The sequence below is a fragment of the Mytilus galloprovincialis genome, chromosome 12 (assembly GCF_965363235.1).
Source record: "Mytilus galloprovincialis chromosome 12, xbMytGall1.hap1.1, whole genome shotgun sequence".
Lineage (NCBI taxonomy): Eukaryota > Metazoa > Mollusca > Bivalvia > Mytilida > Mytilidae > Mytilus > Mytilus galloprovincialis.
The window spans coordinates 70,349,202-70,375,134 of record NC_134849.1 but is presented as its reverse complement, the minus strand read 5'-3'; the positions used below and the strand labels follow the sequence as shown (position 1 = coordinate 70,375,134).

The 25,933-nt window shown below is 32.8% G+C and overlaps 1 protein-coding gene across 3 annotated transcripts; it reads left to right on the top strand.

Annotated features, from left to right (window-relative positions):
• LOC143053565 (uncharacterized) lies at positions 1-25,449 on the top strand. 3 transcript variants are annotated; one of them, XM_076226371.1, is made up of 5 exons: positions 18,385-18,880; positions 20,199-20,594; positions 22,368-22,550; positions 23,591-23,666; positions 25,306-25,449. In XM_076226371.1, the coding sequence occupies exons 1-5, from the start codon at positions 18,544-18,546 to the stop codon at positions 25,358-25,360; spliced, it is 1,047 nt and encodes a 348-aa protein (XP_076082486.1). In that variant the 5' UTR covers positions 18,385-18,543; the 3' UTR covers positions 25,361-25,449. The 3 variants fall into 3 exon arrangements, with proteins under 3 accessions (XP_076082487.1, XP_076082488.1, XP_076082486.1); XM_076226372.1 differs by lacking the exons at positions 18,385-18,880; positions 20,199-20,594; positions 22,368-22,550; positions 23,591-23,666 and adding exons at positions 1-377; positions 5,478-5,648; positions 6,719-6,794; XM_076226373.1 differs by lacking the exons at positions 18,385-18,880; positions 20,199-20,594; positions 22,368-22,550; positions 23,591-23,666; positions 25,306-25,449 and adding exons at positions 1-377; positions 5,478-5,648; positions 6,719-6,794; positions 7,733-7,845.
• The last annotated feature ends 484 nt before the right edge of the window (positions 25,450-25,933 follow it).

Genomic DNA, 25,933 nt, shown 5'->3' with positions numbered 1-25,933 from the left:
ATCCTTAACACCTTTAACCACGGCGTCCAGGTTTACGAAATTACAAAATCTGAACATACATAAATGTGTCAGTAGATGGACACCTTGGGTGAACAAGGACAAACCTTGGGTCAACAAAGACAACATGAATGTCGATCTTGGAGAATCAGATCACGAATTTCTGACCCCCGAGGAACTGGAAAGATTCTGTCCTAGAGGAAACATAACCAAAGTGGAATGTATGGTTGACAGTGTACATCCCATTTCACACTACAGTACTGGAGATATTGTAAGGTGTGACAAACACCATGGATTAGTATGTAACAACGCAGATAATTTTCCTATACCTTGCAATGATTACAAGATTAGATATTATTGTGAATGTCCAGTGGAAACAAGTAAGTAGGGCCGTAAAAAAAAGAATATAATGGTTTGTTCTATCCCAACTTAATATCCAGAAATAGGTACCTACTCAAAATCTTTTATTGTCCTGATGTGAAAGGTTTTTTTAATTAGATAGACATACTTACTTAAAAAAACATCTGACACTACAACTTGACTTTGTCGAAAAACAATGCCTAATTTATACAATACAGTTTGAAAAAACATATTTGACAGACGTGAATAGGCAACCACTGAATGACAGGTACATAAATAATGTGGCGACGTTAAACATGTTATTAATCGCAAAAAAATCCATGTATCAGTAAAACACGGGAAAACTAAACAGGAAATGAAAAATTTTGCTCTGGATAGTATCTCTAAATCATAAAAGCTTTTGCTACCATCTTATATTTGAATATAAAATCGCATATAATAAAAAAATATTTATGGATTATCTAATCTAATCTAATCTAAGTTTATTTTATCATGAAGTCAGCCTCATAATAATAAAGAAACAAGTCGGCAAGTAGAGGGGCACAATTTATTCGACAGTCTGTTGAAAAACACGTCCTCCGAACGTAACAAATATGTTGTCAATCAAGAAATCAAACATCTTGAAAATATCAGAGAAATTTTTATTTGAATAAGGGTGATTACAAAATATGTCCTCTAAATCTAATATTCTAGATATGATATTTTAACATTACCATTAAAGCGGGGGGTTTGGCATGCCACAAAACCAGGTTCAACCCATCATTTTTATCTTAAAATATCCTGTACAAAGTCAGGAAAATGGCCATTGTTATATTACAGTTCGTTTATGTGTATGTTACATTTGTTTTTTCTCAATCGATTTATGATTTCCGAACAGCGGTATACTACTGTTTTCCTTATTCAGAAGAAGAAAAGGAACTACGTCAAACGACCTTTCAACAGATATTTGTTAACTTCTTCATATAGATACTGGAATACAAAAGGAGAATAAAAAAGTGTTCACCTACGACAATGTCGACCTATATTGACAAATGCATGCAGCAAAGTTGGATGGGTATGATGTGTAATGAAAAGTTCAGCTTGTCTAACAAATCGGCATCAATGTTCTTTTTAGAATTGATGTTTTTGTATTTTGAAACCTTTCTTTATATTCCTTTAAAGGGAAATCACACTATTGTTTATACGCATCGCTCTCGGCGCCGCCATAGTGTCGTAACTGTATGATGACGTCACCGTTTTCGATTCCGCCGTAAAGGTTGCTAATTTATGAAAAAGCGAACGCTCGAAGGGATTTTCCACTAAAGCAGGAGAAATGATAATGGACATATCATATTTTTTACAACTGATATATTGTACTAGCGAGTTTCTAGATTGTATTGGGGTTTACCTGCGGAATACAAAATAATGGGCAAATACTGCAGAATAAAAGGCAAAAAAAAAAAGATTGAATGATGAGGTGCTAAAATATAAAGAATAAAAAATATTAGAAACACAAAATAAACATTAACAAATGAATGACCCACTATCCAGACCTTTATGATAAAAACCAATCTACCAATACAAGACACATAAATTAATCATCATGCATAATCAACACTAAGAACGTTGGAATTTCATCCTCTCCGACCATTTTCTCGATAACGAAGTCGGTGACATATAATTTTTTTTTAATTTTCTGATGTATATGTTCAATATCTATTGAATTCTAAATTTTCAAAAATATTATGGACTCATCTTGACCTTAAGTGCAAAAATGAATATTCTACTCGAAATGGACAAAATGTATGGCAAAAAAATATCCGAAAGTGGTCATGAAATGGCACAACTTTGGCAGCGTATCGCCGCGATGCGGTATGTAGGGTTCAGCGTATATTTTCGGGGGGTTTGGGAGGGGGGTACATATAGACCAAGAGTACCAGCATGCTGGCGTATAGCTATCGGAATCTGTAGTTTTCTGTTCAAAAGAGGGTTGTAACTAAGAACAATGAGTTTCAACTTACAGTTGTCTCATATCACATGCATGCAACGTCATAACTATTATAGTCTTCTATACTACGTGTATAAATAATTCATCAAACATCTCATTTCATATAAGTATTTATCCGGCTCAGCCTGTCGGGTTTTTACAACGCAGAGTCAAATTCATATGTTCTAGTTCTGAATATGCATTAAACTTGCCACTGGACGTAAATGGTTGAAGTCCTATTTGAAATCGTTATTTATTTCACATGTGACGACAGAAATGATCTGAGTGTCGTCCATCTTACCCAAATGTTCCTTTGATATCTAACGCCTCTGAACCCTGAACAGTTGGGGCAAGTTTGGATACAATATTTAAGCTTGATACGGTCTAAATTTGGATTGTGATAAATTTGTTGACATAATATAGGTTTCTGACACAAACGAATGTGGTCAAAGGTATTAAAAATCTATTGTGCAATACTGTGCAATTGGAGATTTCTTTTTGAGATATTTCGAAAAATTTGCAAAAAAATATGAAACGCCACCCCCTCCCCTCTTGGAGTAATTACCACCAAACTCAATCCCAGCCTTCCCTGTGTGGTATGGAACCTTGTAGTACAATTTTAGATAGATCCATAACACAAGTTATTGTAAAATAGTAATTTTATTAAAATGCTTGTTTGTGGCCCCTAATTCCTGAACGTTTTGAGCAATTACATGTACCCCTTAAATCAATTTCAGCCTTTCATTTGTGATATGGAACCTTGTGGTACAATTTCAGAAAGATTCATTACTTCTCAATGTCATATTAGAAATTTATGAAAATCAAAAGGGTATTTACATCAACAGATATAAACAATTTATCAAAGTTGTATGAAAATTGATGAAAGCGATATTGAGTTATAATTGTCCGAAAACTGGAAAATCCCCCTTTTTAATGGATAACTCGGAAACGTAAAAACAAAATTTAGTAAAAAAGAAAGGGAGCTAACGTCAATAGATATAAACAATTTCTTTAAAGTTTTATGCCAATTGGTTAAAGCGTTTTGAGTTAATGTCCGACATGTTGACGACGGACGGACAGACAGATGTATACCATAATACGTCCCGTAACCGGGCGTATAATAATTCAACACGTACTATACATTTTGCTTTACCAGTCTCCAACAAGCGAAATATTTAACACACACACACACATGTATTTATGTAGAGATATACACATGTCTCACAGAGTACTGCTAAACTGTAACAAACACATTAATGGTCCGTCTGGTGAAAGAATATTCCGCTCATATAGACAAATCTTTAGTGCTGATGTTCATGTAATATTTGCCACTGAAAGTTTTGCAAAAATCAAGAAAACAATGGTAAAAAAATTAAGAAATAGTAATAAAAGTTCAGATGTAGGTTCGAGTTTAGATCACTCAATGTGATCACTGTCGACAGTGATAAAGGGATATTGTCGGAGACCGTGACTGAAAAGGACATCCAGTTTTTTGACTCTTTATTCTTTGTTCTTTAAACAAAAACAGCCAACATGATATATCAGAGAGTGCTTAAATATTGGCACACAAATTCAATTAATTATTTTCAAATCATTAATGAGGGGTGAAAGGGGGGGGGGGTCAGATGGTTCCTGATCCCGAAATCCCGGGCTTAAAAACATGAAATCCCGAGGTCCAGAATTAAAACAAAAATCCTAACATCCCGTACATCGAAAAGAGAAATCCCGGATCCCGAAAGGGTCAATCCCGAAATCCCGAGCTTAAAAACACTTGATCCCGACGTCCCGAAAAAGGTCGTGCCCCCCTCATTAATCAGTATTGGCAAAAATAGGTGCATTTACCACAATGAAAGATAAATGTGATAAAAGAATATACATTCAAACAAAAAGAGGTGCACCAACAGAAAATAGAAACCACATTCTTACTCTTAATTTCATCGGATCTCAAAATTTAAGCTCTTACCAGAATTTTAACTCTACCTAACAGTATAACTCAAGAAGTTTCTAAGTGTAACTCGAGCTTAAACTAGAAATCTTACTGGAAAAAATATTCGAAATCAAAATAAAACTGGAACTCGAACTTAATTTGTGTCGATTATGGAGCGTTGTGTAATAACAGAAATGTTAGCCAATTTTAAATTTCTTCCGAAAACGGTGTCATTGAGGGCTTTTTTTTAAAGTGCCGAGTTTGTGGCTTTTTAAACACGGCATTTCGGGTTTTATCTTCCTGGTGCAATGGACAAGTAAGGGAATTTATTCTGTTTGTAGTCTAATTGGAACGTGTTACTTTTCAGCCCAGTTACCCTCAATCTTCCGAAGTGGAAGATTCTAAATCTGCAAGCCGTAAATTAATTCTTTAATACGGCATGAGGCACACATTAGTTTTTCCTATACAACAAATGCAATTAAATTTTTTTAGATGACTCCAACTTTGCCAATTACTTTTTAATAAACTGTAACTGTATGTTTAATAATGAATTATCAAAATATCTTAAAAAAAATATCTATAATATATCTATAATTTTAACCCAATAGTTCCAAGCATTGCAAGAAATGCTGCTATGCTAGCAACGTCGTTCTATAACGTTAAGAGAAAAAGTTATTATTCCCGCCAAAAAATGATAATAAGATTATTTCCACTGTAGCGGATTTAAAACATCGGTGACCCCCCTTTTTTATTAATGCTTTTAACATCTCCCCTTAAGCTGCAACTAATGCAGAAGTTTGAAGGAAAAAACATAAATAGATTTTTTTTTATTTCAAGAAAAATCTATAATAAACGGCAATCAAAAATTGCGGGAAATGTAAAAAGGCCTTAAAAAATAAGGAAACTGAGAAGAATAAATGTGTATAAGATAAAAGTTACAATTGACTGTTTTAGTTAAACCAGTTAAACATCGTTTTTTAATAATTTTGCCTTCTTTTAGCATTTTTGAGCGCTATTTCTATATTACGGTATAACGCAATTCTTTACTTTTTGATGACGTCATATCTCGTAAACAACATCGGTGACCCCAATTTTTTTTTCGCCTAAAATATTGATATAAGTATGATCTGTCTAAATGCAAAATTTCAATGAATTATTATTAGTAGTTTAAATGGTGTGATTTCCCTTTAACAAAGTGTAATGATATACAACATTTTGATTCTGTAGCAAAACCAACGTTTGCAATGAAATCAACTTCCAAAACAACTACCAAACCAACACAGCATCAGAAAACCTTTCTAGTAACAATACAACCAATTGATTCAACTAGTCACAAACATTTAGTGGAACCGACTGCCACCAAATCCCATCAAGCTTCAACAAAACAGGCGTCACCAAGTAAGTGTTGCATCAAAAAATTTGATTACGAAAGGGGACGAGGACAGCATAAAAACAACTACAGAAAAAAGTGGCATACCTCTTAAACTGTAAATGTAAAAACCATTACATTTGAACGTAACCGCTGTTTTTTTTGGGTCCATGGCATTGTGTTTAAATATTTAAGAAATGACTGTAATATTTTTTTTGTCTATGAAGAAATAACATAAAAAATGTGGTGCACACTGAATAACGCGCGTAGCGGGTTATTTAACAGTGTGCACCACATTTTTTATGTTATTTTGAATAGACAGAAAAAATATTGCAGTCATTTCTTATAATTTAATTCTAAATTCCATTTCAAACCGTAGCAAACCTTGAAAAAACGTTGATGATGTCACGGTCACATGACTAAATTATGTCTATGGTCTGATAACAAAATAACGTCGGCCAATCAGAAGACGCGTTACATCCAAAATTAAATTATTGTCAAATGTATCATTTGGAAACCCAGAATTGTAACAACCTTATGGACATAGAATTGAGAATAGAAATAGGGAATGTGTCAAAGAGACAACAACCCGACCATAGAGAAGACAATAGCAGAAGGTCACCAACAGGTCTACAGTGTGTATCACTATATTTTCTACCTTATACATGTTATAGGCGAGTTTATAAAAAACGTTATTACCGCAGTATAGATATACACTATGGTGTCTATAACTGAATCTCAAAGATCAATATCAAGGAATCTGAACATTTCATTTACTCTTAAACAATTTCGATTAAAAATGGTGGATCCAAATAAGTTTGACTATTTGATTAAATTCATATAACTAGGAAGATGTTGTTTTTTCTCAGCTCAATGTGTCATTTTATACTTTTTGCGCATAAAAAAACTTGCAAAACATAAACAACAGTTTATTTTTAATTTAGATTTATCATTTGGTTTTGGATGCCCCTGAACGTTAAGTAACCAACAATCTATAATTTCGGTATTGATGTTTACAATTTATTTCACAAATATAAATAATCAGCAATTATTATAATACTTTTTCGGTTTAATTACACAGTCTTTATTAATTTTGCAGTACAGACGTGGGCTATACTTTTAATAGCTACAGCTTGTTTTGTTCCAATTGTCATATGTTGTTTTTTATGGTGCTGGTAAGTATAATTCTTTAAGCACGTTCCACGATAATTGACAGACAAACAAAACATTTTCCTCCAAAAACAAAGCAAAAATCATTATAGTTCATATATATATGAGCATGGACACTATGGCGATTGTGTTGATGTAACATAGTTTGAATGATTGATTAAATGATTGGTGTTGACGACACTTTCGGCAATGAAAGGCTTTTTCGTGACTGTCTGTTTTTATTGATAGAGTAAGCCGGAATGCCCTGAAAGAACTACCGACTATCTGACAATACTTATGGGGCTGTCTCAATGAAAGTATTTTAAGATATGTTCATAGTTTTGGGACTATTTTTTCGGGTGGTCTTAGGACGTGTCTGAGACATATCTTATGGTGAACTACATTGCTATCTTAGGACTATCATAACTATTGTTGTCCTAAGAACATTCTATCACATTATTTTTAGGCCAACATAAGACACCTATTTATATATCCTAACTTAAGGACCACATTCAGGACATATCTTATTTTTAGAGACTTTCGTTAACCTGACTTAGGACTAAGACGTGTCCTAAGACCATCCTAAGACATGTCCTAATCCTACGACAGCTTCGTTATTACGGACCAGCTTACTCATCAGACTGTTTTAAAAGCTTGCAACGACAAGGATGATGATTAAAGTATTAATCTCAATGCCCAATATTTTTAAAATGTGTTTTTTGCTTGTGTCATTTTCTCTCTTGAAAATGTATTTGGTGACGAAATGGGACGAGTACAGTGTAAGAAGAATTGTAGGAAAACGTTGCATACCTTATTTAAGTCAATTCCAAAACCATCACATTTGAACGTGACCTGTGTTTTTGGTCCATGACATTGTGTATCATTTGAATACCTAAAATTATTATAATAGTCCAAGGTTATAAGAATATACATGAACCAAATTATAACTATTTTTTTTTTGTAGTTGCTGTAATAAAGGCGGGGAAAATAAAAATTCAACCAGACCTGGATAACACTTAATCATAAACACAAATTGCAAGGTTTACTCTAGTTTTCATGTAGTTTCTGAGTATTACAAGAAATCGTTGCCATTTACTACTATTGTTATTTTTAAAACACTTTCTAGGATTTGAATAAATTCAGTTTTAAAGCAAAAAAAATTATACTTTGCTAGTTTTTTTAGTTTTATTTTAAAAGGACCCTGTATTGCGATACATTAGAATGAGTCTCAGGGTATATATAACAGATAAAATATCTATCATTTGCTTTACACACCTTTAGCACTTTATGATCTTTTTATTTTTAGGGGTAAATCTTGCGATCAAACTCTATTTAAAACTCGGGAATGTTGTTGTGAGACTTATTATTTGTCCTTTACTTGTTAGGGGAAACATGACCAATACTTCGAGTAAATCAGTAATAGTATACTCTTCTGAACACTAAGTTGACGTTTAAGTAGCGTTCGTGTGTGCTTTGATTATTTTCTACAACTGTTTGATTGTTGGTTGGGGGTAGGCCTTGGTTATACAAACAAATTTCCTATCGTTTAATTTTTCTTATATTTACATCATTGAAAAGGTTGGGGTCCATGCATCATCTGCCAAAGTCTTAATGAAATTCGCAGTTTCATTTTATGTTAAGGGTATATTGAATATGACCAGTTTGGGGGTACCCTAAAAAAACGGTCGAAAAAAAAGTAACTAGAAATCATTGTGTGTTTTTGCACATGTCGTCATTAGAAATACCCCTGACTGTTAAACTTCATAGAAGAAACATAATTTAAAGTATATCTGAAACATTATGGTATTACAAAAAACCTGAATGTAAAAAAAACAACAGTTTTTAATTATTAATACGGCGAAAAGACTGGCAAGCTCAGATAACACGTTTTTTTGTTTTTTTTCAAATTTAGCCAGAAAAAAAATTATGTCGTTTAATTCCTACAAAAAAAAGGTCAAAAGTGTACTGTCCCAATAATAATTGTAATAAATGTTATAAGGAAAAACAGTAATATTCAGTATGGGACGAGTATCCTTCTGGTGGGTTTTCATAATTTTTTATCACAACTATATATTGGTTTCTCTACAAAATGCCCATGTCATCAACATGCTATCTGAATTAATTGATGTGACAGTCAGTTCATTGCCATTGGTGTCTTTTAAGCATTTCATGTATGAATTGTAATTTTTTACCTTTTCATCCACGTTATCAAAAAAAAAATTCTTTAGTTTAATGCTTGGTGGTGTCAAACATGTACAGTTTACTGGATCTGTTTGCATTATTCTCACAGCCGTCTGGCGTATCAAATTATAAGCCTGGTACCTGTGATAACTATTTACAGAGCTGGAACTTTTTTATTCGCTTACTTTTTGTGTTGTAACAACAGGATCGACAATCTAATTGATGCTTGTATATATCATCTGAATTTCAAAGCAACGGGCAATGATACAATGCATGTATATATAATAAGAAGATGTGGTAAGATTTTCAATGAAACAACTATCCAGAGTCTAAATAACGTGATTTACAGCACTTATTGGTCTCTGTGTGTCTTAAGCTTTCTATATTATCAATCTACAAAGCAGTTGATGGCGTCGAAAGGTACCATGTTTCATGCTTGAGTCAGAAGAGGGACGAAAGATGCCAAAGGGACGGTCAAACTCGTCAATCTTAAACAAACAGACAACACCATGGCTAAAAACGAAAAAGAACAAACAAACAACAGCACACACGACACAACATAGAAAACTAAAGAATAAACATCACGAACCCCACCAAAAAACTAGGCGTGATCTCAGGTGCTCCGGAAGGGTACGCAGATCCTGCTCCACATGTGGCACCCCTCGTGTTGCTTATGTGATAACAAATCCGGTAAATAGTCTAATTCGGTAGTTCACATTCATAAAAGGGAAGGGAATTGTAGCTACGACGTAAGAAACATATCCGATATCATTAGTGAAACGGTTTTTCCATAACGGTCAACCAACTCGTGATGGCGTCCGTAAAATTTACGAAGGGATGATTTCAACTTCACCACTTGGAACTTTTGGTGTAATAACTTCTTTGTGAGCAGCAACTCTCTATCAAAAAAATCATGATAGGAAATGCAAGCACGGGAATATCGTATCAATTGAGAGATATATACCCCGTATGCAGGTGCTGCTGGAATGTTGCTACTTAGAAATTGAAAGTTCACAATTGGAAAGCTGAAATCATCTCTTTTGTCGTAAAGTTTTGTTTTCAACCGACCCTCATTGTCAATTTCTAGATGTAAGTCAAAATATGAGGCCGACTTAACTGTATCTGTAGTATCCTTTATCTCTAGCTCGATTGGATAGATGCGTTCCACATAGTCACCAAATTTTGAATTATTTAGTGAAAGAACAACATCTGTATAGCGAACAGTAGAGTTAAAGGATATTGCTAACTTCTTATCTTTCTTCTTAGAAGTTCCTGCATGAAGTCAACCTCATAATAATAAAGAAACAAGTCGGCAGGTAGAGGGGCAGTTTATAGCCATTGGAATGCCGACAGTCTGTTGAAAAACACGTCCTCCGAACGTAACAAATATGTTGTCAATCAAGAAATCAAGCATCTTAATAATATCAGTTTTAGAGAATTTTTTATTCGAATCAGAGTGATCCTTTACAAAGTAGGATTCATCCCTCCCTAAGACAAGATACTTGTATCTACGTTGGCCATTCTTTTTTACGAAGCAAACCAATACCAACTCTTTCAATTTGTCTTTTAGTTTGGAATGTGGAATACTAGTGTAAAGAGTAGAAAAGTCAAATGTTTTAATACTGTTACAAGATGAAAGAGAGTTAGATTGTATGTACTCTAAAAGATCTTTGGAATTTTTAAGTATCCACATCTGATTCACGCCCCCTCTAGAAAAGGCAGTTTCACAATAATTCTGAAGCCCGTCTTTGATTGCTGATAAAATAGATGTTAATAATTTAGAAAGAGGTTTCGTGGAGCTCTTGGATGACCCAGTAATATACCGTTGTTTGTAAGGACACTTATGTAGTTTAGGTATCCAATACTGTGATGGCAGATCCAGTTCTTCATCTTTGGTTGAAATTCCAAAGGAACACAGAACAGACCTATGATTACCCAGGATTTCCTCTTTGGTAAGTGTCGTGAGGGTATAAGTTGAGTTTCCAAGTGAATATGCGTTATTATATATATGTAAACATAAAGCAAAATTAGCTTAGAGCTCGGTGAATGCTCCGTTGTTTGCTTTTTTATCATCAAGTGAGAAATAATGTTGGTGATGCTCTAAGCATTATATTGAGTACGGTGAATTTATTAAGTTCATTTAGACACTCGTCGTGTTGAAACAACTATTATTGCATGACAAATGAAAAAAGTGTTGTTATACTCAATAAAATTTTACGTTCCAACGTTCATAGTTTTAGCATACTTTCAATCCAATTTTTCTTAATAAATTTATATCTTTGCAACCCTGTGGCTCCTACTAGGATTAATTTTAAATGAAGATAAAATTTATCATCACTTTCTGAAACAAACAAAATGTTAATTAACAATACCACAGAAGAATTTGTAGCTATTATATACAATACAATATCCTCATGTTGATCGAAATACAATGAATGTAATGGTTATTCTGTATTTTGTTTCTTAATTGGATTTTTGAAAATATTTTAAACAAAAAAAAATATCTAATTACATTGCATAGAAAAACCGAAGATATACTCATCAACAAAAGTAATGATACACAAATTTAAACTGCAATTGATCATAAATAATTATGTAATGAAAAAAATTAAAATGACAAAAATACCTAACTCCAAGGAAAATTGAAAACGGAAAGTCTATAATCAGCTGGCAAAATCAAAAGCGCAAACACATCAAACGAATGGTTAACAACTGTCATATTCTGGATTTGGTAGAGTCATTTTCTTACGCAGAATTGGTGAATTAAACATGGATGTATAGCTAGCTTAACCTCTCACCTGTATGACAGTCGCGTACAATTCCATTATCTTGACAACAATGTGTGAACAAAACAAAGACAAAATAGGTAAAAATGTCAAAAATAGGGGGTCAAAATTGTGTTATGATCTTAATCACTTTAAAACTCTACAAACAAAAATGTAGAAAAGAAACACGAATTATGTATGAGAAATTATTCAAAATCTTATCAAACCATGGTTTTGTTTCAAGTTTAAGGGTCTAACATTGATTGTGTTTGTAAGAATGGTTCTTTAAATCAATCATATTAGCGATTTTCCTATAAATAGCTGAATTAGATAAAAGAAAAAATAAGAAAAAAAAGATCTTTATAAATTAAATATGTTAGGAATTCATTAGACTAAGTATAAAATTTCATTATAATGACAGATGCATCGTTTTGTATTCTTTCGATGATTGAATAGTATATTTAATCGGTTGAAAAGTAAGAATACCAGGCATCATCAAGCACGAGACCACTACGTCAATGAAGTGAGTGAACATTCGGTATTCAGAATATGACAGTGGTTATCCATTCGTTTGATGTGTTTCAGATTTTGAATTTGTCTTTTGATTATAGACTTTCCTTTTTGAATTTTCCTCGGAGTTCGGTATTTTAGTTATTTTACTTTTCATTACCTGTAATGAAATTGGATTTTATTTATTTTCAATTATATTGTGCATATAATATTAAGAAGAAGAAAACAAGATATTAAAAAAGCGCTTAAGAAGGTGGCGAACCAATAGAATTCAAAGTATGATTGGCATCCAGTAAAAGAGTGTTCTTCTGGTGCTCATTATTTGGAACTCGCTGTTTTCACATTGATATATACAAGGGGGTAATTTTTCTAATCGAAAATTGTTCGAAGCTGACATATTGTTATCTATAGACGATTGTGGACCGAGAATGTTTGTTGGATATTGTTTTATACATTCTGGATGTGTTGCAATACATTATAATGCTAAACATTTAGTGTGCCATTTGTTGACAAGAGCTGTTATTTGTAAAAACAAGATTGAATGGAAAGGGAAAAGATTCATGTTTGCAGACATTAAAGATTGGACTATGGTAGGACAATCTTTCTTTTTAACAACTATTTTCCGGGGCAATTAGGGACGACATAAAAAATTCAATGAAGGATAAAAAAAACTTAATTCAAATAGTTTGGGGGTGGGAGTCAAAATTCCTGCAAGTTTTGTTTAATTGACATCGATTTTATATTATATCCGTATTGGTCAATCAATTTTTCCCAAATTGAGTTAATAGAGGGGGTAGGGGTGTCAGTGAAAAAACTTTATGAATTTTTTATCCTACATTTAACTTTTGATGTAGTCCCTTAATTGTCTTGTGTAATTTATGGTATTTTATATTATATTGACAAATTCATTTATTTCATACAACTGTTATTGAACAATTGTAAGAATGTTTTCGTTTGAACTACTTTTTCTTGGGGCAATAGCTTTCAGCCTGGTGGCCTTTGGCTATTTTCTGCTTTTTTGTCGGGTTGTTGTCTCTTTGACACATTCCCCATTTGCCATTCTCAATTTTATCTGGTATTTCATATTGACAAATTAACTTGCTCGATTCTAATGTTTATTAGTTTTCACTTAATCAGTCATAAATAACGAAAAGATACTATCGTGACTATCGTCTGCAACCTGTGCAAAATAGATGGTTGGAAATCTTAAGACTTGGCAACACGAATCCTTTTAAAAAACAAAAGATAAATCTTCATTAATTCAACATTTATCTAACTTTATTTGTAGGATGACAGTTTATGTTGGCCTAATCCATGTAACATGCACCAGAAATGTGTCATAGTAGACCAAATGTATCAGATTTGTGTCCGTTTCCAGCCGACTATTGCGCATATACCGGAAACAGAAGCAATCACCACTAACACCACAGTAATTTCTAGAACTAGTACAGAACCGGAAACTAACACAGACGCGGGTAGTACCAGTACAGAAATGCTGAGTACCAGTAACACTCCTAGTGTTACCAATACATCACAAGACGAACTGGTGACTTACATTAAATGCAGTGAATCTAGGAGCAACGATGACGACCGAATGAGGCCGACATCATTATAAACAATGAAACGACTGACGGCTCCATAATGGCTGCGACAAATGTAACAACGTCTGGGATCGCGGAGATCACCATTACTAATAATGGTACACTTATATCAGGAACGACTACTGAATAGGCTTATGACGTGACAGAAACAAACAATGATATATAAAAACACAACAGTGTAACTGTCTTTTGTAATCAGAACGATCGCGTCCCTTTATACTTTTATGCTGGATGTCGAAAAGGCCAAATTCTTTACGCGCGACTAAGAATGAATAGTAGTTTTTTAAACTGTCACTTGTTTCCAAGAAACTTAGTTTCTTCCCCTAAATGTCGCTGTGGTGACATAGAAACTAGCTCACATTTTTTATTATTTTGCCCATTATACTCGGAAATAAGACAAGAACTGATAATATCATTTGGAAGCCTAAAATTAACGGTACCAATGGACACCGAATTTCTATTAAATGGCTAAAATACAATTTCAAATGAAGAAAACATTAGTTTATTTCTCATGATACAAAGGTTCATTATCAAAACTAAAAGGTTTATAAATTAATGATTCACACAATAAACCTGTAAGTTTTTCGTCTTATCAGTTGCATTTTTCTTTACTTTTCAGTTCATTATGTAACTCAACTGACTTTATCAATATTTTTATTATGTAACAGAGCATGTAGTTTTGATTTATTTGTGTATAATGTATTTAATTTATTAAGGAGCCAGGTTAATATAAGGTATAGAACTACTAATTCAGGCCCGGTCAGAAAGAACATACCAGAAAGTAGTGCATATCTTAAACAAAGTAGTTCCTACGCATAGCTGTATCTTTGTCAATAACGGGTATATTTGGTTAATTGTGGTATTTAATGAAAGCTTGGGGACTTGGGATCACTGTACAAACCTTGTTGAAAGATTTATTTGAATAATAAAGAAGTATATGAAATTTTGATAGAAGGGCACATTTGACCGGTTGTTCAGATCAGACATTCCTGTTTTTGTACTATCAAACTTCCGGGAACCAGAACGCTCTAATATGCAATTTAAGCTATGTTGATTTTTGCAGCACAAGTCAGGATAAGGTACAGTTTTGATATGAAATAACTGCCACTTTATTTGAACTTAGAACAAAGTAGCCATAAATTCTTGAAATTGCAAAATTTAACATAGAAAGCAATGTGGCTATGAATTGGTGATTTTATACCATTAGCAATTGTTGCTTGTTTCTGAATCCCTATTGTGAATGTGTTCATAATTTTACTTGTATTTTTCATAATAAAATATTGGTTACACTAACTGTCTTTCGGTATCTAAGACAGGTCTTATACAAAGTTATATAAAAAATTCTTATAATTACATTGTATTGCTACTGTATATATATATTTAAGATATAACTGTAATATTTTTTCTGTCTATGAAGAAATAACATAAAAAATGTGGTGCATACTGAATAACGCGCGTACCGGGTTAAATAGTGTGCACCACATTTTTTATGTTATTTTGAATAGACTGAAAAAAATATTACAGTTATTTCTTATAATTCAATTCCAAATTCCAATGAAACCGGCGTAAATCATTTAAAAAACCGTTGATGACGTCATGGTCACATGACAAAATTGTGTCTATGATATGATAAACAAAACGACGTCAGCCAATCGGAAGACGCGTTACATCCAAAATTAAATTATATATCCGTATTTACTATTATATAGTTCCACAAATATAATGTAAAGAAACTACAAAAAAGACAATCGTTTAAAAAAACGTTGATGAAGTCATGGTCACATGACAACATTGTTTCTATGATATGAAATTACAAAGAAGACAATCGTTTATAACAAAATGAGACAGTGTAGGACGATACAACAGTTCAATCAATGTTTATCTGTAATACTTCTATCAGAGAAGAATGATCAATTTTTTTTAAAAATAATCTATAAGGCCCTCTTACCTGGTAGTTACCATGATACACTATAATCTATAAGGCCCTCTTACCTGGTAGTTACCATGATACACTATAATCTATAAGGCCATCTTACCTGGTAGTTACAATGATACACTATAATCTATAAGGCCCTCTTACCTGGTAGTTACCATGATACACTATAATCTATAAGGCGCTCTTACCTGGTAGTTACCATGACACACTATAATCTATAAGGCCCTCTTACCTGGTAGTTACAATGATACAATATAATCTATAAGGCCCTCTTACCTGGTAGTTACAATGATACACTATAATCTATAAGGCCCTCTTACCTGGTAGTTACCATGATACACTATAATCTATAAGGCGCTCTTACCTGGTAGTTACCATGACACACTATAATCTATAAGGCCCTCTTACCTGGTAGTTACCATGACACACTATAATCTATAAGGCCCTCTTACCTGGTAGTTACAATGATACACTATAATCTATAAGGCCCTCTTACCTGGTAGTTACAATGATACACTATAATCTATAAGGCCCTCTTACCTGGTAGTTACCATGACACACTATAATCTATAAGGCCCTCTTACCTGGTAGTTACCATGATACACTACACCATTGAGTAGTTGATTGTATTATTTTGTCTAATAGATCTTCCACTCATACAGATCCTGAACATTTGGATTATTCTTTTAATGAACAACACGTTTAAAAAAATTGTAGTTGAATCCTAATAAATTTTTGTATTTAAATTGTATACTATGTTTTGATTTATTTGAATATGTAAACAAAATTTGCTATCGATTTCTCTCCCCCCCACCCACCTCCATCCCCCCCACCCACTGTACTGCTACCAAATTGTTTAGAATTTTTCTTATATTTTCAAAACTATAATCAATGAATCTTGTTCGTCAAATCACTACTTCATGTCGATTTGTCGTGCAATGAACAATAATCCCGGTCTAAGAAAATAGATTATAAAATATTCCCCTATACTTAGTATTGATAATTATATATATTTCTACTGTCATTAAAATATGGCCAGTAAGCAACATCATTAAAATTTTTAATTGTTTGAAAATATCTTAAATGGTTGTATTCCATTATCATAGATATCTTCTTGTTAAATCATTTTTAAAAGAGCAAAAAATCAGTTTACATAATTTTCCATAATCAATCTCATTGTCTACTTCAAATATTTTCTCGAATGTTACAAAACATTTAGACGTCATGAATATGATGAAAATGGTGGTCATAATGATTTGGTGTTTAACGTCCATTGGCAAATATTATTACACATGAGGACGAGATGCTTGTTTATGTGATATATATATGCTTTGTAAAAGACAAACACGATGAGCCGAATTTTGAACAGATAGTTTACACAGGATAAGTCCATTCGTCTCAACTCGGCCGAATCCGTACCCTCATCTAACATATCATATTACAGCCGAGGTAAAGAAGGAGAGTATCGGATTCTCCCGAGGATTGATGAATGAGGATAATTCCACAGGAAGACATGTCACATGACCCAGACATATTATTTTGACTATGGATTGACCAAACTTTACTCTCATCACCGAATGCTGCCTGGTTATAGTTGAATTTGTGAAAATTGCCCCTCGAGCATGAAGCAAGCATTCATTTGAAATTTAATTTCGAATATTATAAAAGCAAATTTAGATAAAATAATATCATTTTTGTTCATGTCAGAAACACATATACATGTAGTAGTATTCAACATATGTATCTGATTGAAGCCCATACATAAGTATAATAAAAAACAAATATCGACGAGGAAGGGTCTTAATATTATTTTTGATATTTCAAAATCCTTCGAAAAAAATCTCAGTGCTAAATAAGCAATCAGTTCTTTATTCTAATGGTAGAACATTGTATGTTGGTGCCACTTTAATACTGTATTTACGCGTTTTTATTTAGGAAACATATTATAAGTCTTGATGACATCCAAGTTGATATTTATTTCAATTAGGTCCATGCTTTCAAAATGTTTTAGATTTTGTATTCCATTAATTGATGATACAGCGTGGATAATAGTTTTATTAACTTCTAAATGTATACAATACATCTAAACGCTTATCTCCTTTGACAGATTTGAATTGTTAAAGCTTCTCAACAAATCATGAACTCGTTGTAATATCTTTTGAAACTACACCGCATTTTAAAGTGCCGTTGAAAGTGAATTATCTGTTTTAGGATAAACTCAACTAAATAATATGTCCCCCATAATAACTCTCTTGCAAACAGAATTAACTGGGAACGACGGGTCATCAAAGCCAGTATAAAGATAAGTGTACCTTCAAGTCATAATTGATATTGCAAATTTTCAAATGCAAAATTGTTATTACTCGTAATTGCCTAGATGGGAATGCATGATCGGAACACCTTTAAATTCATTATATGATCAGTTACATAAAAGTCTCGCTTTATAGATCGTCAATCATGGTGTTGCTACCCTGAATATTGTTGTTTTATCCAATGAAATGGAAGCTTAAAAGACAATGGAAACTATTGTGGGAACGAATAGCATAAAGTAAAATGATGTCAACTGATAATAAACCTTTTAAAACAATTTTCAAACTTACTGTATAAGAAGGAAAAAGTAAAATCACAAAAATACTGAACTCCAAGGAAAATTCTATCGGAAAGTCCTTATCACATGTTTAAATCAAATGACAAAACACATCGAACGATGAAAAGAGGGAATTAAGTGCACACAATCTCTGTTTAGAGATGAAAGTGTTTTAACAATATAAAGAGATACAAAATGGGCTTTAAGCTACGATGGTTTTATTTCATTGCTGTATCATACTGTTTTCCATTTGTTATGAGCATTGTGTGCAAACCCGGGATGAATTTTTGTGAAATTGAAAACTGGGCTTCGTGGGAACCATGCAATTCTACTTGTGGACAAGGGCTGCGAAAAAGACAGAAAATTATTTGTTGTCAAAATGATTTACTTACAAAATGCTTAGAGAGTTGTGGCATAACAAGAAGTTGGTGGCACGACAATGCCACTGAATTCATGTCTTGTGGGACATGTATGATTCAAGGAATATTCCATCTCTCTAAAAATAATTGCAATTGCAGCTCGGATTTTCAAGGTTTGTGTTTTAATTGTTGAGTATACATTAAGTTTATGATTTTCTCTGTATCTATAACTATCTTGTGGGAACGACATAGTATCTTGAGGGGACGACATAGTATTTTGAGAGATCAACATATTTATTATTCTTTCATGGCCGCATTCTGCCACAGTACATACTCAATCCCTCTTTCAATATTTTTTTTTCTTTTATTTAATGTTCGCGACAAAACGCCTAATATTGATAATATATAGAGACAGGTCCTATAATTCTAATGTGTTTCAATACGTGTATATTGCGAACTTATTTGATCAAATTAGTTATTATACTAGAAGACTGTTGATAGCGGTCAGTTTATCTAGCGACCAATAAAGATGATGTCTTTAAAAATCAAGCAGAAGGCAAAGAATTAAAATTAAGGCTGTGTGTCTAAAAAACACAAATCTGCACAATTTGAATAACATTGATTTACCTATTTTTTCTTGCACAACAGAAATATAATTCGTTAACTAAACGAATATTATTGTTGAAATTGACATTGCAAATCAAGACCTAGAACTAATTTAAAAACTTAAAATTTTAAAATATTGATCTTGTTGCCATATTGCTCCCGGAGACCTTAACGTTGCGCAAGATCATGGAGTCCTTAATTGCACGTCTATAATGCTTGTCTTGACCCAAAACCATATATAAAGGAGCAGGTCCAGTGAGACCCCAAAATATAGCAGTTTTACAAAATTGGAAAAATGTGAACTTTTAGCTATTTATTGGAAAGTAGAATGCTTCTGCTACATACATATGGGCATTTTTTGACAATACAATGCACATATATCGGGTACTAGCATCATTAAGTCATGCTAATATATTGAAATCATCACAATTTTAGCATTTAAGTTAAATTTAGACTGTTTCCGTCTTAAATGAAAGTGGCCGCATTCGTGTTCATTCTTAATATTGAAATGTAAGTTGTATTTGATGATACTACATAACATATATTAAGGTTGAGGATGAACACGGCTGCGGCCACTTTCATTTGTGACAAAAAAAAACATTTGAAAAGTGACTTTTTTGGCAAATTTGATACATTTTGCATATTTAAGTTTGAATTGGAACGTTTTTAATGAGTAAAGTTGTTCAAATCTTTCACATAAACTAATTGAATCAACTAAAATAGACACTTAAGTGTTTAAAAGGGGTTCAAAATCTTTCGTTGAATGAACCTGAAATTTGAGGCCAAAATCGATCCTTACTCTTTTAACATTGCTAATAGAACAAGTTGTACAATTTAACGGAGCATACTAAAGATAATGATAATTGATTTTCTTTGTATTTATAGATTATGTGATATTAAGAACATCCTTAACACCTTTAACCACGGCGTCCAGGTTTACGAAATTACAAAATCTGAACATACATAAATGTGTCAGTAGATGGACACCTTGGGTGAACAAGGACAAACCTTGGGTCAACAAAGACAGCATGAATGTCGATATTGGAGAATCAGATCACGAATTTCTGACCCCCGAGGAACTGGAAAGATTCTGTCCTAGAGGAAACATAACCAAAGTGGAATGTATGGTTGACAGTGTACATCCCATTTCACACTACAGTACTGGAGATATTGTAAGGTGTGACAAACACCATGGATTAGTATGTAACAACGCAGATAATTTTCCTATACCTTGCAATGATTACAAGATTAGATATTATTGTGAATGTCCAGTGGAAACAAGTAAGTAGGGCCGTAAAAAAAGAATATAATGGTTTGTTCTATCCCAACTTAATATCCAGAAATAGGTACCTACTCAAAATCTTTTATTGTCCTGATGTGAAAGGTTTTTTTAATTAGATAGACATACTTACTTAAAAAACATCTGACACTACAACTTGACTTTGTCGAAAAACAATGCCTAATTTAAACAATACAGTTTGAGAAAAACATATTTGACAGACGTGAATAGGCAACCACTGAATGACAGGTACATAAATAATTTGGCGACGTTAAACATGTTATTAATCGCAACAAAATCCATGTATCAGTAAAACACGGGAAAACTAAACAGGAAATGAAAAATTTTGCTCTGGATAGTATCTCTAAATCATAAAAGCTTTTGCTACCATCTTATATTTGAATATAAAATCGCATATAATAAAAAAATGTTTATGGATTATCTAATCTAATCTAATCTAAGTTTATTTTATCATGAAGTCAGCCTCATAATAATAAAGAAACAAGTCGGCAAGTAGAGGGGCACAATTTATTCGACAGTCTGTTGAAAAACACGTCCTCCGAACGTAACAAATATGTTGTCAATCAAGAAATCAAACATCTTGAAAATATCAGAGAAATTTTTATTTGAATAAGGGTGATTACAAAATATGTCCTCTAAAACTTATATTCTAGATATGATATTTTAACATTACCATTAAAGCGGGGGGTTTGGCATGCCACAAAACCAGGTTCAACCCATCATTTGTATCTTAAAATATCCTGTACAAAGTCAGGAAAATGGCCATTGTTATATTATAAAATTGAGAATGGAAATGGGGAATGTGTCAAAGAGACAACAACCCGACCAAATAAAAAACAACAGCAGAGGGTCACCAACAGGTCTTCAATGTAGCGAGAAATTACCGCACCCGGAGGCGTCCTTCAGCTGGCCCCTAAACAAATATATACTAGTCCAGTGATAATGAACGCCATACTAATTTCCAAATTGTACACAAGAAACTAAAATTAAAATAATACAAGACTAACAAAGGCCAGAGGCTCCTGACTTGGGACAGGCGCAAAAATGCGGCGGGGTTAAACATGTTTGTGAGATCTCAACCCTCCCCCTATACCTCTAACCAATGTAGTAAAGTAAACGCATAACAATACGTACATTAAAATTCAGTTCAAGAGAAATCCGAGTCTGATGTCAGAAGATGTAACCAAAGAAAATAAACAAAATGACAATAATACATAAATAACAACAGACTACTAGCAGTTAACTGACATGCCAGCTCCAGACTTCAATTAAACTGACTGAAAGATTATGATTTCATCATATGAACATCAGGCACAATCCTTCCCGTTAGGGGTTTAGTATCATACCATCATAACATATATGAGAAGAACATATATAGTTCGTTTATGTGTATGTTACATTTGTTTTTTCTCAATCGATTTATGATTTCCGAACAGCGGTATACTACTGTTTTCCTTATTCAGAAGAAGAAAAGTAACTACGTCAAAAGAACTTTCAACAGATATTTGTTAACTTCTTCATATAGATACTGGAATACAAAAGGAGAATAAAAAAGTGTTCACCTACGACAATGTCGACCTATATTGACAAATGCATGCAGCAAAGTCGGATGGGTATGATGTGTAATGAAAAGTTCAGCTTGTCTAACAAATCGGCATCAATGTTCTTTTTAGAATTGATGTTTTTGTATTTTGAAACCTTTCTTTATATTCCTTTAACAAAGTGTAATGATATACAACATTTTGATTCTGTAGCAAAACCAACGTTTGCAATGAAATCAACTTCCAAAACAACCACCAATATTAAGCCAAAACCAACACAGCATCGGAAAACCTTTCTAGTAACAATACAACCAATTGATTCAACTAGTGACAAACATTTAGTGAAACCGACTGCCACCAAATCCCATCAAGTTTCAACAAAACAGTCGTCACCAAGTAAGTGTTGCATCAAAAAATTTGGTAACGACAGGGGACGAGGACAGCTTAAGAACAATTACAGAAAAAAGTGGCATACCTCTTAAACTGTAAATGTAAAAACCATTACATTTGAACGTAACCGCTGTTTTTTTGGGTCCATGACATTGTGTTTAAATATTTAAGGAATGACTGTAATATTTTTTCTGTCTATGAAGAAATAAGATAAAAAATGTGGTGCACACTGAATAACGAGCGGAGCGGGTTATTTAACAGTGTGAACCACATTTTTTTATGTTATTTTGAATAGACAGAAAAAATATTGCAGTCATTTCTTATAATTTAATTCTAAATTCTATTTCAAACCGTAGCAAACCTTGAAAAAACGTTGATGACGTCACGGTCACATGACTAAATTATGTCTATGTTCTGATAACAAAATAACGTCAGCCAATCAGAAGACGCGTTACATCCAAAATTAAATTATTGCCAAATGTATCATTTGGAAACCCAGAATTGTAACAACCTAATGGACATAAAATTGAGAATGGAAATAGGGAATGTGTCAAAGAGACAACAACCCGACCATAGCGAAGACAATAGCAGAAGGACACCAACAGGCCTTCAATGTGTATCACTATATTTTCCACCTTATAGGCGAGTTTATAAGAAAACGTTATTACCGCAGTATAGATATACACTATGGTGTCTATAACTGAATCTCAAAGATCAATATCAAGGAATTTGAACATTTCATTTACTCTTAAACAATTTCGATTAAAAATGATGGATCCAAATAAGACTATTTGATTAAATTCATAAAACTAGGAAGATGTTGTTTTTTTCTCAGCTCAATGTGTCGTTTAATACTTTTTCCGCATAAGAAAAACTTGCAAAACATAAACAACAGTTTATTTTTAATTTAGATTTATCATTTGGTTTTGGATGCCACTGAACGTTAAGCAACCAACAATCAATAAATTCGTAATTGGTTTATTTTTCTTCAGCAATTATTATAATACATTTTCGGTTTAATTACACAGTCTTTATTGATTTTGCAGTACAGACGTGGGCTATACTTTTAATAGCTACAGCTTGTTTTGTTTCAATTGTCATATGTTGTTTTTTATGGTGCTGGTAAGTATATTTTTTTAAACACGTTCCAAGAAAATTGACAGACAAACAAAACATTTTCCTCCAAAAACAAAGCAAAAATCATTATAGTTCATATATATATGAGCATGGACACTATTGCGATTGTGTTGATGTAACATAGTTTGAATGATTGATTAATTGATTGGTGTTGACGACACTTTCAGCAATGTAAGGCTTTTTCGTGACTGTCTGTTTTTATTGATAGAGTAAGCCGGAATGCTCGGAAAGAACCACCGACTTTCTGACAATACTTATGGGGCTGTGTCAATGAAAGTATTCTGAGATATGTCCTTAGTTTTGGGACCATTTTTTAGGATGGTCTTATGACGTGTCTGAGACATATCTTATGGTGTACTACAAAGCTATCTTAGGACTATCATAACTACCGTTGTCCTAGAAACATTCTATCACATTATTTCAATTGATAGAAATACGCAGAGTATTAAATGACATATATTTTTATTGTATTTCAGTAAATATGTAAACGGGAGAAGGTTGCATCTTTTATGAAAAATAAATGATGTAATGCTAATAGATACTTTATTATAGACTGTAAAAATTATAAATGCATTTCATAGAACAGCAACACTAAATGTTCATAACACTGTGTTAGAGGCGATATTCGTGTTGTGGTTCCATCTATATAAACTGAAGTTTTGTCCTTAGGTCCATTCGATTTCACTACATGTATTGAATCAGCCTAAGTTTTAAAAAAAAAGTTTAACTTTTTTCTGCAAACCGAAATGAAAATGTTTTCCACATTCAAAATTTGGTTAGGTAAAAACAATGTGGCTGATGATGATAGAATTTTCAAGCTTCCAAAAGGGCAGCATGAATTATTTCAAATGAGCGTTATAATATGACATCGATAGACATACTTTTTGGAAAGCTACGAGTAAGGCCCATTTCATATGATTCTGTATGAAGAAAAGTAATTTTGGTTAAATTTAAATTTAAAATAACGAAAAACAGAATATTCTGTTTAATTGTTTAATTCTATTAACAGTATAATAGTTAAATATTGTATAAGTTATTTTTTTATTGACTTTATGCCATATGAGTTGGTTTTATTTCGACTTAGGACGTCATAACTTTTCGGACTATCCTAAGGCCAACATACTGTTTATATATCCTAACTTTAGGAATACATTCAGGACATATCTTATTTTTAGAAACTTTCGTTAACCCGACTTAGGACTTAGACGTGTCCTACGACCATCCTAAGACATGTCCTAGTCCTACGACAGCTTCGTTATTACGGGCCAGCTTACTCATCAGACTGTTTTAGAAGCTTGCAACGATAAGGATGATGATTAAAGTATTAATCTCAATACCTAATATTTAATGTGTTTGTTGCTTGTGTCATTTTCTCTCTTGAAAATTTATTTGTTGACGAAAGGGGACGAGTACAGTTTAAAAAGAATTGTAGAAAAAGTTGCATATACCTTTTTAAAAACTGTCAATTCCAAAACCATCACATTTGAACGTGACCTGTGCTTTCTGGTCCATGACATTGTGTTGAAATATAATCAAATGTATCATTTGAATACTCAAAATTATTATAATAGTCCCAGGTTATAAGAATATACATGAACCAAATTATAACTTGTTTATTTTGTAGTTGCTGTAATAAAGGTGGGAAAAGGAAAATTCAACCAGACATGGATAACACTTAATCATTAACACAAATTGCAAGGTTAACTCTAGTTTTCATGTAGTTTCTAAGTATTACAAGAAATCGTTGCCATTTCCTACTATTGTTATTTTTTAAAACTCTTTCTAGGATATGAATAAATTCAGTTTTAAAGCAAACAAATTTATACTTTGTTAGTTTTTTTTTTTTGTTTTTTTTTAGGAGGACCCTGTATTGCGATACATAAGAATGTGTTTCAGGATATATATAACAGATAAAATATCTATCATTTGCTTTACACACATTTTGCACTTTATGATCTTTTTGTTTTTAGGGTTAAGTCTTCCGATCAAACTTTATTTTAAACTCGGGAATGTTGTTGTGAGACTTATTATCTGTCCTTGACTTGACAGGGGAAACTTTACCAATACTTCGAGTAAATCAGAAAAAGTATACTCTTCTGAACACTAGGTTCATACTATGGACGATTTAGTAGCGTTCGTGTGTGCTTTGATTATTTTCTACAGCTGTTTGATTGTTGGTTGGGGGTAGGTCTTGGTTATACAAAATTTTTCCTCTCGTTTAATTTTTCTTATATTTTCATCATTGAAAAGGT